The sequence below is a fragment of the Ictalurus punctatus genome, chromosome 4 (genome assembly GCF_001660625.3).
Source record: "Ictalurus punctatus breed USDA103 chromosome 4, Coco_2.0, whole genome shotgun sequence".
NCBI lineage: Eukaryota > Metazoa > Chordata > Actinopteri > Siluriformes > Ictaluridae > Ictalurus > Ictalurus punctatus.
Genome location: NC_071284.1, coordinates 19086970 through 19100871, shown reverse-complemented (window position 1 = coordinate 19100871; position 13902 = coordinate 19086970). Strand labels below are relative to the sequence as shown.

General features: G+C 42.8%; 2 protein-coding genes across 3 annotated transcripts in view; one reads left to right on the top strand and one right to left on the bottom strand.

Annotated features, from left to right (window-relative positions):
* rasgrf1 (Ras protein specific guanine nucleotide releasing factor 1) overlaps nt 1-13902 on the top strand; it is a 444677-nt gene that overhangs the window by 278473 nt on the left and 152302 nt on the right. The window contains exons 9-10 of the mRNA XM_017465599.3: nt 6999-7117; nt 7578-7738. Coding sequence (XP_017321088.3) covers nt 6999-7117; nt 7578-7738 — 280 coding nt within the window. The remainder of the gene's footprint in view (nt 1-6998; nt 7118-7577; nt 7739-13902) is intronic.
* The window catches only part of LOC128629542 (magnetosome-associated protein MamJ), a 62128-nt gene that overhangs the window by 23855 nt on the left and 24371 nt on the right, over nt 1-13902 (bottom strand). The window lies entirely within an intron of this gene.

Here is a 13902-nt window from a genome sequence, read left to right as displayed (position 1 = left end):
CCGAATAGTCAGAAGAGTAGCCCAAGAGCCAATGACCACTCAGAAAGATCTCCAGAAACACTTGGAGGCAGCAGGTGCCATCATCACAGAGGAAAACAATAGGCAATGCACTCCGCTGCTCACGCTAAACTGGCAAGACTCAATTACTAAAGAAAAGGCATGTCAAAGATCGTTTAAAATTTGCTATAACTCATTTGGACAAGCCTATGAAATACTTGGAGAGTGTAGTCTGGTCAGACAAGAGCAAAATTAAACTTTTTGGCTGTCAAACTACACACCATGTCTGGAGAAGAAATGGCATTGCACATCGCCCTAAAAACACCATACCAGCAGTGAAGTTTGGACGTGGAAGTATCATGGTGTGGGGCTGTTTTTCCTCACATGGTACTGGCAGATTTCATATAATTGAAAGAATGATGAATGGAACACTTCACCGGAAGATTCTTAAGAAGAATCTGCTGCCATCTACCAAGATGATGAAGATGAGATGTGGGTGGACCTTCCAGCAGGACAACAATATAAAGCATACAGCAAAGGAAACTCTCAGTTGGTTTCAGAGATAAAAAAAAAATCAAGGTGTCAGAATGGCCCAGTCAATCACCTGACTTGAATCCAATTGAACTAGATTTAAAGACAATATGTTTAGAATAATGGGCCAAAATCACACCTTAATACCGCGGTCGATTAATTTCTTCATACAAAAGCATCTGGAAGCTGTCATTACAAACAAAGGCTTCTCCACTAAGCATTAAACAAATTTCAGTTAGTGTATTCAATATGCTAACTTTTTTCCTGTGTCATTCCTCTTTATTATGCATAACTTCATTTATGGACTTTAATGTTTGGATTTCTTGAGTTAGTATCAAAGTCTGGCGAAAATTTAATGTGAATAGCCCACTTGGAAATATATTTACTGAAAAAAATATTGACATGTTGTCATATTGTACTGTGGGGAGCACGGAAACAGAAGCGGGTGGCAGATCAGTACGTAAGTCCAAGAGTGTTCAAAGTTTGTGGTCGTAAGGCTGGCAGAGGTCAGGCAATCGGGTGAACAAAACAATAGGGGGAAAAGCAAAATGCGTGGTTGGGAACGTGAGCAAATGTCAAGGAAACTAAGCGAACAAACACTAGAAACAACGGCTTGGAATGTCGACAGAGAACAAGTCTACTGAACATATACTTCGCAAAGTGAGATGCGTTCAAGGTCTCTAAATAGCTGTGGTGTGAGAGTTACGTGAGTGGCTGCAGGTGTGTGTGATTAGAACTCCGGGGAAGGCGAGTGCATGCATGTGTGGGGTGTTTGTGTTGCTTCTTGGGAAACTGAGTCGTGGCTGGACTGGGATATGACAGAACCCCCCCCCCCCAAAGGGCTCACTCTGGGAACAGTTCTTTCTGGGTCTCCCCTGGGGTTGTGGACCCGGAAGATCAGGGTGAGTGCGATGGAAGTCCATACTGAGGTGCGGATCCAATATGTCTTGTTTTGGAATCCAGCACTGTTCTTCTGGTCTGTAGCCCTCCCACTCAACTAAATATTCAAGCCTGCCTCTCCTGCGCCTCGAGTTGATGATATTCTTAATTAAGTAAGCTGGTTGTCCATCAATCTCCAGTGGAACCGGCAGGGTTTCGGAGGGCACATCAGTGGCTAGAGGTCCGGTGACAACTGGCTTAAGAAGGAGGGGAACACGTGGAAGGAGGGGGCGATGCGGCTGTGTCGTGGTAGTTCCAGACGGTAGGTAACCTCATTGATTTGTTTAAGGATCTTGAAGGGCCCAGTGTATCTCGGGGTGAGTTTCTTGCAGCCATGTGGTTGTCTTAGGTCTTTGGTGGATAACCATACCCTATCACTGGGTTGGTAACAGTGATACTCACTGCGGTGGCGATCAGCTTTGCGTTTGTATGTGTGCGGTCCGTCTCAGGCGCTGGTGTGTGTCTGCCCAGACTTGCTCACTACGTTGGAACCATTGGTCTACTGCAGGTGCTTCTGTGGGAGTCGCATTCCAAGGAAACAGTGGAGGTTGGTGTCCAAGTACGCACTGGAAAAGGGTGATATTTGTGGCAGAGTGTTGGAGAGAATTTTGGGTGTATTCGGCCCATGGCAGAAATTTGCTCCAATCTTCGGGGTTAGAGGCACAGAAAGTTCGGAGGAATTGGCCTAATTCTTGGTTGACCCGTTCCACTTGGCCATTAGCTTGTGGATGATAACCTGATGTAAGATTTACTGTGATTCCCATCTTTTCCATAAAACTAGACCATACCCTGGAGGTGAATTGAGGGCCCCTATCACAGACTACCTCCTCCGGAATGCCAAAATACCTGAAGACATTTTGAAATAGTAGCTCGGCTGTCATAAAGGCAGTGGGCATGGCGTGTAGTGGAATGAAGCGCACTGACGTTGAGAATCGGTCCACCGTGACCAGAATGGTTGTGTTTCCTTGGGACTTTGGTAGATCGGTTACAAAATCCACAGATATATGAGACCATGGGCGTTCTGGTAAGGGTAAGGGCTTGAGTATGCCAGCAGGAAGTGTCCATGGTACTGCGTAGATCCAACTTGGTGAAGATGGTAGCAGTGCGCAGCTGTTCCAGAGTGACGGGTACTAACGGCCGTAGATGGCGATACTTGACGCAGCATTGGTTTAAGCCCCGATAGTCTATGCATGGTTGTAACCCTCCTCCCTTTTTCTCCACAAAGAAAATTCCGGCGGATGCTGGGGATGTAGAGGGTCGTATGTAACCCTGGAGTAATGCCTCTTGAATGTATTCCTCCATAGCCCTCTGCTCAGTCTGCGTTAGTGGGTAAACTCTTCCTCGCGGTGGTGTAGTGCCTGGAAGCAGATCGATGGCGCAGTTGTAGGGCCGATGAGGTGGTAATCCACTAGCCTTTTCTTTACTAAACGCTTCGCTGAGGTCCTGGTATTCAATGGGAATATGGACGGTGGTAATATTGTTAGAGCTCTCTATGGACTTGGTTGCTAACATGGTCACAGTTGTCTGAGTGTCTGAAGATAATGTTTGATGCAATGAGGGGACCAGTGTATGATCTCCCTTTGAGTCCAAGAAATACTCGGGGTTACGGTGTTCTAGCCAGGGCAGGCCTAGCCCACTGGATGTCGGGCAGACACAGTGACGTGGAAAATCATACTCTCCTGATGGAGTGTGCTGGTACGGAGGTTGACTGGTTCAGTGTAGTGTGTAATGAACCCCCTCCCAATGGGGGTTCCATCAAAAGCTTGAATCCGGCGTGGTGTGATTAGTGGGCGGACGGGGATGTTGTGCTGCTGTATGGTGGTTTGGTCGATGAAATTCCCCGCCGCTCCCGAGTCAATCAGCGCTTCTAAAATACAAGACAACCCTGAGTACATTAATATGACCGGCATTAAAAATGTAGATTGAAACGAGCTCTGGGCTGCTGAACCCAAACTCACCCCTGGCTGATGCTGCTTAGTGGCTGCGTTCTCTCCTGAGGTACGGCGTCGCTTGAGAGGGCATTGTTGATTGAAGTGCCTTTCCTCGCCGCAGTAAAAACAGCGATGTTCGCGGCGGCGTCGTTCTCTCTCCTCCATGCTAACCCGTGTCCGACCCAGCTTCATTGGTTCAACGCGAGGACCTTGCACTGCAACATCCACCTCGCTGCGTACGGGGTGGCGGCTTTGTAGCAGACGGTCAAGGCAAATCGCCAGGCTAATAAGTGAGTCGAGTGTTAGTTGGTCATCTCGACATGCCAGTTCGGTCACGTTGTCAGGATTTAATTCCTGGCGAAACATAGTTTTGAGGGCGGGTTGGTTCCATTCGCTCCTCGCTGCTGCAGTGCAAAACTCAAGAGCATAATCTGCCACGCAGCGTGATCCTTGTTTCAGGGTTAACAATTCCTCCCCAGTCTCCCTGTTGTCTGGAGAGTGATCAAAGACAGTCCGGAATCGCTCCTTCAGTTGATCATACATGGTTATGGTGCTATCTCCCTGCTCCCACTCCGCTGTGGCCCAGAGCAGAGCTCTCCCGGTCAAAAGTTCCATAAAATGGATGATCTTCTCCGTCATGCGGGGGTAGGTAGAAAAGAACAGGGAGCATTGTAGGAGGAAACCCCGGCAGCGTGCCGGATCCCCGTTGTATTTCTCTGGCGCCGGTGTGGGAGGTAAACGCGTAGTCGCCGCTGTAGCAAATGGCATGGCTTGATTTAGCCTAGCTACCTGCTCAGTCAGGTTGGCTAGCTGTTGGTCATGGTCGCTGATAAGCCGGCCGTGGCCGTCGATGGCTTGCCACCAACGCGAATCACCCACTGCTTCCATAGGAAGGCGAAGTATTCTGTCACGTACTGTGGGGAGCACGGAAGCGAAGCGGGCGGCAGGATCAGTACGTAAGTCCAAGGGTTTTCAAAGTTCGTGGTCATAAGGCGGGCAGAGGTCAGGCTATCGGGCGAACAAAACAATAGGGGGCAAAGCAGAATGCATGGTCGGGAACGTCAGCAAAGGTCAAGGAAACTAAGCGAACAAACACTAGAAACAACGGCTTGGAATATCGACAGAGAACAAGTCTACTGAACGTATACTTCACAAAGTGAGATGCATTCAAGGTTTCTAAATAGCTGTGGTGTGAGAGTGACGTGAGTGGCTGCAGGTGTGTGTGATTAGAACTCCGGGGAAGGTGAGCGCATGCATGTGTGGGGGGTGTGTGTTGCTTCTTGGGAAAGTGAGTTGTGGCTGGACTGGGATATGACACATGTTCAATACTTATTTCCTCCACTGTATACATTGTACACTTACATCTGTTCTGCAGCAATGGAAGTAAAATTAAGCTTGAAAGTTGATGCTAAAAATTCCTACATGTGTCCCAATTTTTGTTGATTACTTACAAACTCCCTGTCTGTATAATAGCAGTGTTAGAACAGACTGTGTTACTACACCATCTTAAGCATTATTTGGACAGTATTGTATTGCAGGAAGTAGTATATTGCTCTCATAATGGGGAGAAAAAGCCAACTAACCAAGGAAGACAGACCATTATATCAGTTAAAGCTGTAGGTCTTTCCTTTAGAGAAATTGCAAAGAAAGCCAAGGTGTCAGTGAGTACAGTTTCCTACACCTTCAAAAGGCACTTGGAAACTGGAGGAAATTTTGACAGGAAGAGGTCTGGCAGACCCAAAGCCACAGTAGAATCAGAAGACAAGTTTCTGAGAGTCAACAGCTTGCATCAGAGGAAGCACACAGTACAACACCTTCAAGCACAGCTTAACACTGGTTTAAGTAAGCAAGTCTCAGTTTCAGTTGTGAAGTGAAGACTATGAGCTGCAGGTTTGACAGGTCATGTGGCAGTAAGGAAGCCAATGCTAAGATGGCAAAATAAGAAAAAGAGGCTTGCCTGGGCCATGAAGCACTGCCAGTGGACTACTGAAGACTGGAAGAAGGTTTTACGGACCAATTAAATCTTCAGTTCATCATGCAGGGTTATTGTATGCCGTTGAGTCAGCAAAAGGATGGTTCCTCGGTGTGAGACACCAACTGTCAAACATGGAGGAGTAAGCGTGATTGTCTGGGGCTTTTTTGCTCGATTCAAAGCAGGTGACTTGCACAGAGTGAGTGACACCCTGAACCAAAACTGCTACCACAGCATTTTGTAGTGCCATGCGGTACCCTCTGTTATATGCCTATTTGGTCAGGGGTTCATCCTATAGGAAGATAATGACCCAAAACATACCTCCAGGTTATGTCAGAACTACCTTAAAAGAAAAGGAAAGATGGTAAGCTTCATATCATGGAATGGCCAGCACAGTCTCCAGACTTAAATCCCATCAAGCTGCTTTGGGATGAACTGAACAGAAGGGTGAAAGCAAAGCAACAGTATTGGGAAGAACTTTCTGAACAATGTTTGATTTCCAGTGTAGAAAGAATGCCATGACTGTGTTCAGCTATTATATCTGCAAAAAGTGGTTACGTTGATGAGAAAAAAAATTGAAAAATTGAGGTGTTCTAAAACTTTTGACTGGTAACGTGTGTGTGTGTGTGTGTGTGTGTATATATATATATATATATATATATATATATATATATATATATATATATATATATATATATATATTTTATAGTGCCCTCCACTAAAACTTTTTGCTAAAAAAATTGCTAAAAATGTATCCTTACTTGATCTAGCATTTTCATGTGCTATTTGATTTTTTTGTAAATAAAATTAACTTACTTCTGTTAAGAAAGTTTCTGTCATGTTAGTAAAATCTGCTACCTACTGTACATATTCATCACAAAAAGTCTTAATATGCATACTGCAAAATAAATAAATAAATAAATAAAATGGCACATTAGCCAGTGAAAAGATTTTGAAAATAGTCAAATATATCTATTACAAGATGGTTTAAACTTATTCCTAGACATTTTGAATAAATTCTAGCTTTAAATCTTCTTATTCCATTGGCAGATAATTTTGCTTCTTTCTAGAAGTAAATGCTTAAAATTTGAAAAAAAATATATGGCAAAAGAGAAAATCTATTTCAAGATTGGAATTAATAAAAAATGTCTCGAAATAGGTTTAATAATGTTATGGTTGGGTTATTGTAAACTTACAATAGGAAATACTAAATAAATTTGATTTGATATTCAAGATATTTTCACTTATAAGATGTAATTTTTGCAGTGCATGACCTGCAATTGCATATTGGAATCTGAAATTAATGTGGTGCAGTAGCATAGCATAGTTGGGTTTCTTTAAAAATGCATCAAAGCAACTAAACTGTCAATTTTTGTTTACGTTGCATACTCAATGAATTTCCCAAATACGGAATAATAAAAATGTATTTTATAAACTGTAGTATTGTAATAGATACAACTCTCTGTAATAGACAGTTTATTGTATCTACAGGTGTTAAAATCATAGGCCTCACAATTTTCAAGTACATTGTGGAATGCTGTCATTTAAACAATGTCATGATTTGGATGACATATTTTCATCATTCTTATATCATGATGTGAATGTGCTAAATGTATACTTATTTTAAGAATCATGCACGATGAAGTAAGTGAAACAGAGAACATCAGGAAGAACCTGGCCATTGAGCGTATGATCGTGGAGGGCTGTGAGATTCTCCTGGATACTAGCCAGACTTTTGTCAGACAAGGTAAATCTACCCCTACCCAAAATACACATACATGAACAGAACTCTGGAAAGGGACCTCCAATGACAGATAACAGCTTCACAACTGCATTCAGATTCTTCTATAGTCTTGTCACCCACATTGTCACAAACCTCCCCTTCTCAGGAGAACAATGTACTGGAAGGACAGACAGAGCAACATTCTTATTTTTTAAAAACGTAATCACATCTTTACAGGTCAATCAGCTGAGAAGCCTGGTCTTGGACAAGTCACATATTAACCAGAGAAAACCCACATTCTGACAAAAAAGGAAATTATGTTGAAATGAATGTGTACTATGCTATCCTATTGCTTTCAAAACTGTAATATGAAGGGCCTATGTTTTATTTTTTACATTTTTATCTGATACCAGCTAAAAATGAAAATTGGAAAATAATTTTATCCTTCTTTCCATTGCACCATCCTACACTGCTCAATTCCAAGGATCACTTATCCAGGTACCCATGAGTGAGAAAGGGAAGATCACCCGTGGCCGTTTGGGCTCCTTGTCTCTGAAGAAAGAGGGTGAGAGACAGTGTTTTCTTTTCTCTAAACACCTCATCATCTGTACAAGAGGCTCTGGGGGGAAGCTGCACCTTACCAAGGTAAGATCTAATTTTACATGGATCAAACCTTCCAAGAGATAGAACTTCTCCAAACACAGCTTTTTGACTAATTTCAGTGAAGATAGTCTCCACTACAAAAATATAGATAAGGAATAAATGAAAAGCTTTCTAATATTTATGATTATGAGGTTATTGTATAACAAATTATAAAATTGTAATGCTTATTTCTATACTCAATAATTTCAAGTTTAGGCTTGTTCTATTCTTTCTAGAAATAAATGCTTGAAATTAGCCAAATTATCTGCCAATACCAATGAGACTTGAAATGAGTAAACATATCTTGAAATAGGTTTAATAACTTTATGTTGTTAAAAAAGGGTAATAAACAGAAGTATTACATGAATTTGCCTACATTCATGATAATTTTATTCACCAAGATATTTTTCCACTGTAGCTCGTCTTTCTTCCTCTGAGATTCATATAGTCAGGCGGTATTTGTGTGTGAAGTGGAGCATAAAACCAGTTTTATCCCAGGGTCATTCATCTCAAGGGGTCCATTAATTACAAAGTTTGTTGCTTGACCGTTTAAAATTTTTCAAAATTTTTTTGGAGTGCTTACCACTGGCATTGGTGATTATATATTATTGGCATTGCAAAACTATCTTTTTTTTCCTTTTAAAATTTTACTTGGTTTAACTATGATGACCATCTTTGTGTCATGCCACACAACAAATTTTGTTTATAAATCTGTTTACAGAAACCTTAATATCTCGGGTCAGGATGGGCCTAGCTCCTTGTAACTGATCTCTAGAGCTCATTACAAGGTACATTAACATATATAAATGTTTTGCACATTCTTGTTTTTAAGGCCCGACACTACCATTGTTATTCAGCATACTTATTATTATTATAATAATTAGTGGTGCTTGAAAAGCACTTCTATTGTTCTTGTGCATACTTACTAGTGGTGCTTGAAAAGCACTACTACTGTTCTTGTGCATACTTATTATTAGTGGTGCTCGAAAAGCACTACTATTGTTATTCTGCATACTTTTTATTATTATTGTCACAAATCGTGACGGAGCAGAGATAAGGCGGATGCAAGTGCAGGATAACAGTTGTTTATTTGTAGAGACAGGCAGGCAGACAAACCCAAAACGTGATCCAAAACGTAATCCATAAACATGCAAGAGGTCAGGCGATTGGCAAACAGAGATACACGGGGCTAGGCAGGGATCTAGGTCGATAACCAAAACAAGACACGAACTAGAACGAGGGACTGGAAGCAGAGAATCCAGCACGAACTAACTTTAAACATTGACTGTGACTCTCAACTCAACTCAACTCAACTCAACTCAACTCAACTCAACTCAACTCAACTCTAACCATTTACTTACTACTTACGACTTCTTAATCTTCCGCGCCGTGTGCTGGGAGGCACGCGCTATATATGCCGACATGATCAGCGTCTCAACTGCTATCAGCTGAGAGCAATTCAGACCCACGTGAATTCCCAGCCAATGACGGAACAGGGAGGAGACATGACAGACATAAACAAAACACACGTGTCCCAATGTCACTACGGTCAACAGCAGAAAAGCAGGTGCTCGCGCATTCGCGCTTAGAGCACACTGCTTCAAGGGGGAATCGTGAAAATTATTATAATTATAATTAGTGGTGCTTGAAAAGCACTACCATTGTTCTCTTGCATACTTATTATTATTATAATTAGTGGTGGTTGAAAAGCAATACTATTGTTCTCTTGCATATTTATTATTATTATTATTATTATTATTATTATTATTAGTGGTGGTTGAAAAGCACTACTACCTAGTCCCGCACCGTTTGTCGGAGATCAACGGTAAGATGTCAAATCGATCGGCTTATTGAGGAGAGGTGTGCTATGACTTTTATAAGCGATCAGAATGCCGGAATTCCCGCTACGGAAGCTCAAAGTCGGAAAATTTCCCATAGACTTGAATTGAGTTGCGAAAGTATTGGCCCTCTAAACAGAAAGCTCTAAAAGTATTGCCCCCTTACACATTCGGCTCTAAAATGTATTGGCACATGATCTGTTCAGCTCTCAGAAGTATTGGCAAACTATCTGGCCGGCTCTCAAAAGTATCGGCACTCCGCACGGCCAGCTGTCAAAAGTACCAGCGCCCTTGACGGTCGGTTCTAAAAAGTATTAGCGCACTACACTGCCAGCTCTAACAGTGCTGGTGCCCTATCTGTCTGGCTCTCGAAAGTACTGGCACCCTACACGGGGGCTCTTGAAAGTATTGGCGCCACGGTAAGCACCATAAGCTTTTGAGTTTTCGCTGCACGGCGTTAGCGTGGCGGTCTCATAAATTTTGATGTTTCGCCATGAAAAAGGAAGTTGTTATAACTCAAACATAGAATGTCCAATCTGCTCCAAACTTCACAAGTTTGATAAAAGTCCCGGCCTGAAGACATCTATATGCAAAGATTCAGTAATAGTCATAGCGCTAACTGCTGGCAACAGGAAATGATACATTTTACATCGTGATACACTCCTAACAACATGTAAGTGTTAAAAAGTGATAAAAAATTATTATTATTATTATTTTATGCATTCGTTTCATTTTTATGAATGAATGCCTTTTTATTGTCACTATACACATGTACAATGAAATTAAGAGCCACTCCTTTTTGTTCCGTGCCAACATGTACATAAAATAAACAAGAAGAATAAACAAGACAAATAAGGTAAATAAACAGATAAATAAATGATAAATAAACAAGATATTGGGGTGGAGGGGGGAGGTACTATGAAATGCACAGTTTTGAGACACTATATACATGTACTGTGAAATCAGTACATGTATGTGTTTAGAATGGTAATAGTTTATGGGAAAAAACTATTCTTAAATCTGTTAGTCCTTGTTTTGATGCACCTGTAACATCTCCCTGAGGGCAACAGATTGAACAGATCAGAGCCAGCGTGAGAGCTGTCCTTAATGATGATTTTTCCTCTGCTGAGGCAACGGGAGGTGTAAATATCCATCAGGGAGGGGAGAGGGCAGCCAATGATCTTCTGTGCTGCTCTTATTACTCTCTGAAGCCTCTCCCTGTCTGCCGCGGTGCAGCTACCATACCACACCGTGATACAGTATGTCAGCAGGCTCTCGACAGACAAGCGGTAGAAGATCAGCAGCAGATTGGGGTCCAGATTGTACTTCCTGAGAACCCTCAGGAAGTGTAGCCACGTTTGAGCCTTCTTAATAACCGCTGTGATGTTGTCCGTCCAGGAGATGTCTACAGAGATAAGGACGCCAAGAAACCGGAAGGTGTGGACCCTCTCCACACACTCACCATTGATGAAAAGGGGGGCTAGCTCAGTGTTGTGCTTCCTGAAGTCTACAATGAGCTCCTTGGTTTTCTTGGTGTTTAGAGCCAGATTGTTCTTTGAACACCAGGCTGCCAAGTTCAGGACTTCCTCTCTGTAGGCTACCTCATCTCCTTTTGAGATGAGTCCGACCACTGTGGTGTCGTCAGCAAACTTGACGATAAGATTATTATTGTGGACTGGACTACAGTCGTATGTGTAGAGACAGTACAGGAGGGGGTAGCATCCTCTGTGGATCTGTTTGCGCGATATGCAAACTGATAAGGATCGAAGTCTGGGGGGAGGTAGTCCTTGATGTGCTGAAGAACCAATCTCTCGAAGCACTTCATGATAACTGGAGTGAGGGCCACAGGACGATAATCATTTAGGCTAGTGCTTCTTTGGCACTGGAATGATTGTGGCTGATTTTAGGCAGGATGGGATGACTGCTTTGGCCAGGGAGAGACTGAAGATTCTGGTAAAGATGTGGGCAAGCTGGTGGGCACACGATCTGAGCACCTTACCTGGTACTCCGTCTGGGCCAGCAGATTTCCTGTGGTTCACTGCCAGAAACATCTGTTTAACATCGTGTTCCCTCACAGTAAGTAGAGTGGTGCAGGATCCAGGAGGGGATGGAGGCAGGGCTGGACTGGTACGGGAGCCAGATGAGGGTGGAGGTGAGGCTGGAGTAGGATGAGTGCTGTTATTGTGATGTTTCAAAGCGAGCAAAGAAGCAATTTAGATCTTCTGCAAGCATCGCACTCTGGTCTCCTGTTGTCACATCACGGCCTCTGTAGTTCGTGATGTTTTGTATGCCCTGCCACACCTCCCGTTTACTTTTGCTGGACAGGTGGGACTCTATGCTCCTCTTATAGACCGCCTTAGCTTCCTTAATACCACCTTTCAGGTTGGCACGAGCGGCTCTGTACAGAGCTCTATTACGAGATCTGAAGGCAGCGTCGCAGGCTTTGAGGAGTGTGCGGACCTGTTTGGTCATCCAAGGTTTCTGGTTTTGGAAAACCCGAATGTTTTTGTCTACAGTCACATTTCCGATACAGAACTTGATATAGTCCAGTACCGTTCCTGTTAATGTTTCTAGCTCTTGATGTTCAAATAAATCCCAGTCTGTCTGTTCGAAGCAGTCCTGTAGTTTGCAGAATGCATCGTCAGGCCAGGTGGTAACAATCTTTGTAGTGGTCTTGACACTGCGTCTGAGAGGGGTGTAGGCAGGGGAGAGCAGGAGGGAGAGATGGTCTGATTGGCCGAGGTGGGGGAGAGGTATGGCTCTGTACGCATGCTTAATGTTGGAGTAAACATGATCCAGAGTGTTCGCCCCTCTAGTAAAACACTTAACATGTTGATAAAATTTCGGGAGTACAGTCTTCAAGTTCGCCTTATTAAAATCTCCTGCAATTATGTGAACACCGTCGGGGTAAGCCCGCTGCTGTTCATTTATGGTGTTCAACAGGAGAGAGAGCGCCGTGTTCACATTGGCGTCGGGTGGAATATACACAGCCGTGATAATCACTACTGTTAGCTCACTCGGTAGGAAAAAGGGCCGACATCTTACAGACATGTACTCGAGGTCAGGGGAACGATGTTTATCTATCATTGTTCCGTTATTACACCAATTCTCATGCACATACATACAGAACACCCCCCCCCCCCCCCCCCCGCTCTTACTGGAGTCCTCAGTCCTGTCCCAGCAGAGCATAGTACGACCTGCTAGCTGCATGCTAGCATCGGGTATCCTCGGATGAAGCCATGTTTCAGTAATAATCAAAACACAACAATCACGAACGTAGCGATTTCCAGCTAGTTGTCAACTTGCATACTAGATCCCGTACCTACATGTTTGTTTAAACAGATTGGTCCAGTAGTAATTGAGCCACTTCTAAATATAATCAATTCTTCCCTAAGCAGTGGCTATGTACCTAAATCACTTAAATTAGCAGTTATTAAACCCTTGATTAAAAAACCTGATCTTGACCCGTCTCAATTGTCCAACTATAGACCAATATCAAATCTCCCCTTCATCTCTAAGATTTTAGAAAAGGTTGTAGCAAAGCAGTTATGCTCGTACTTAGATAGGAATAACATTCATGAAATATATCAGTCAGGATTTAGACCTCATCATAGCACAGAGACAGCGTTAGTTAAAGTAGTAAATGACCTTCTACTGACTTACGATCAGGGTTGTGTCTCGCTGCTTGTGTTACTCGACCTTAGTGCAGCTTTTGATACTATAGATCACACTATTCTCCTTGATAGATTAGAAAATGTTGTTGGTATTAAGGGAACAGTCCTCTCCTGGCTCAGGTCTTATCTCACCGATCGTTATCAGTTCGTAGATGTAAATGGTGAATTCTCCATGCGTACTGAGGTTACTTTTGGAGTTCCACAGGGTTCTGTTTTAGGCCCACTGCTCTTTACTTTATATATGCTACCCCTAGGTCAAATTATTCGTAAACATGGAATTAGCTTCCACTGTTATGCTGATGATACACAGTTGTATGTTTCAGCGAAGCCAGAGGACAGACAGAAGCTTAGTAAAGTTGAGGATTGTGTAAAGGACATTAGACATTGGATGTTAATTAACTTCCTTCTGCTTAATTCTGATAAAACAGAAATACTTTTATTAGGCCCACGTGTAGCTAGAAGTATTCTTTCTGATCACATGGTTACTCTGGATGGTCTTTCTGTTTCATCATGTGCAGCAGTTAAAGACCTTGGAGTGATTATTGACTCCAGCCTATCATTTGATGCTCATGTAGATAATATTACTAGGATAGCCTTCTTTCATCTCAGAAATATTTCTAAAATAAGAAACATATTGTCACTACATGATGCGGAA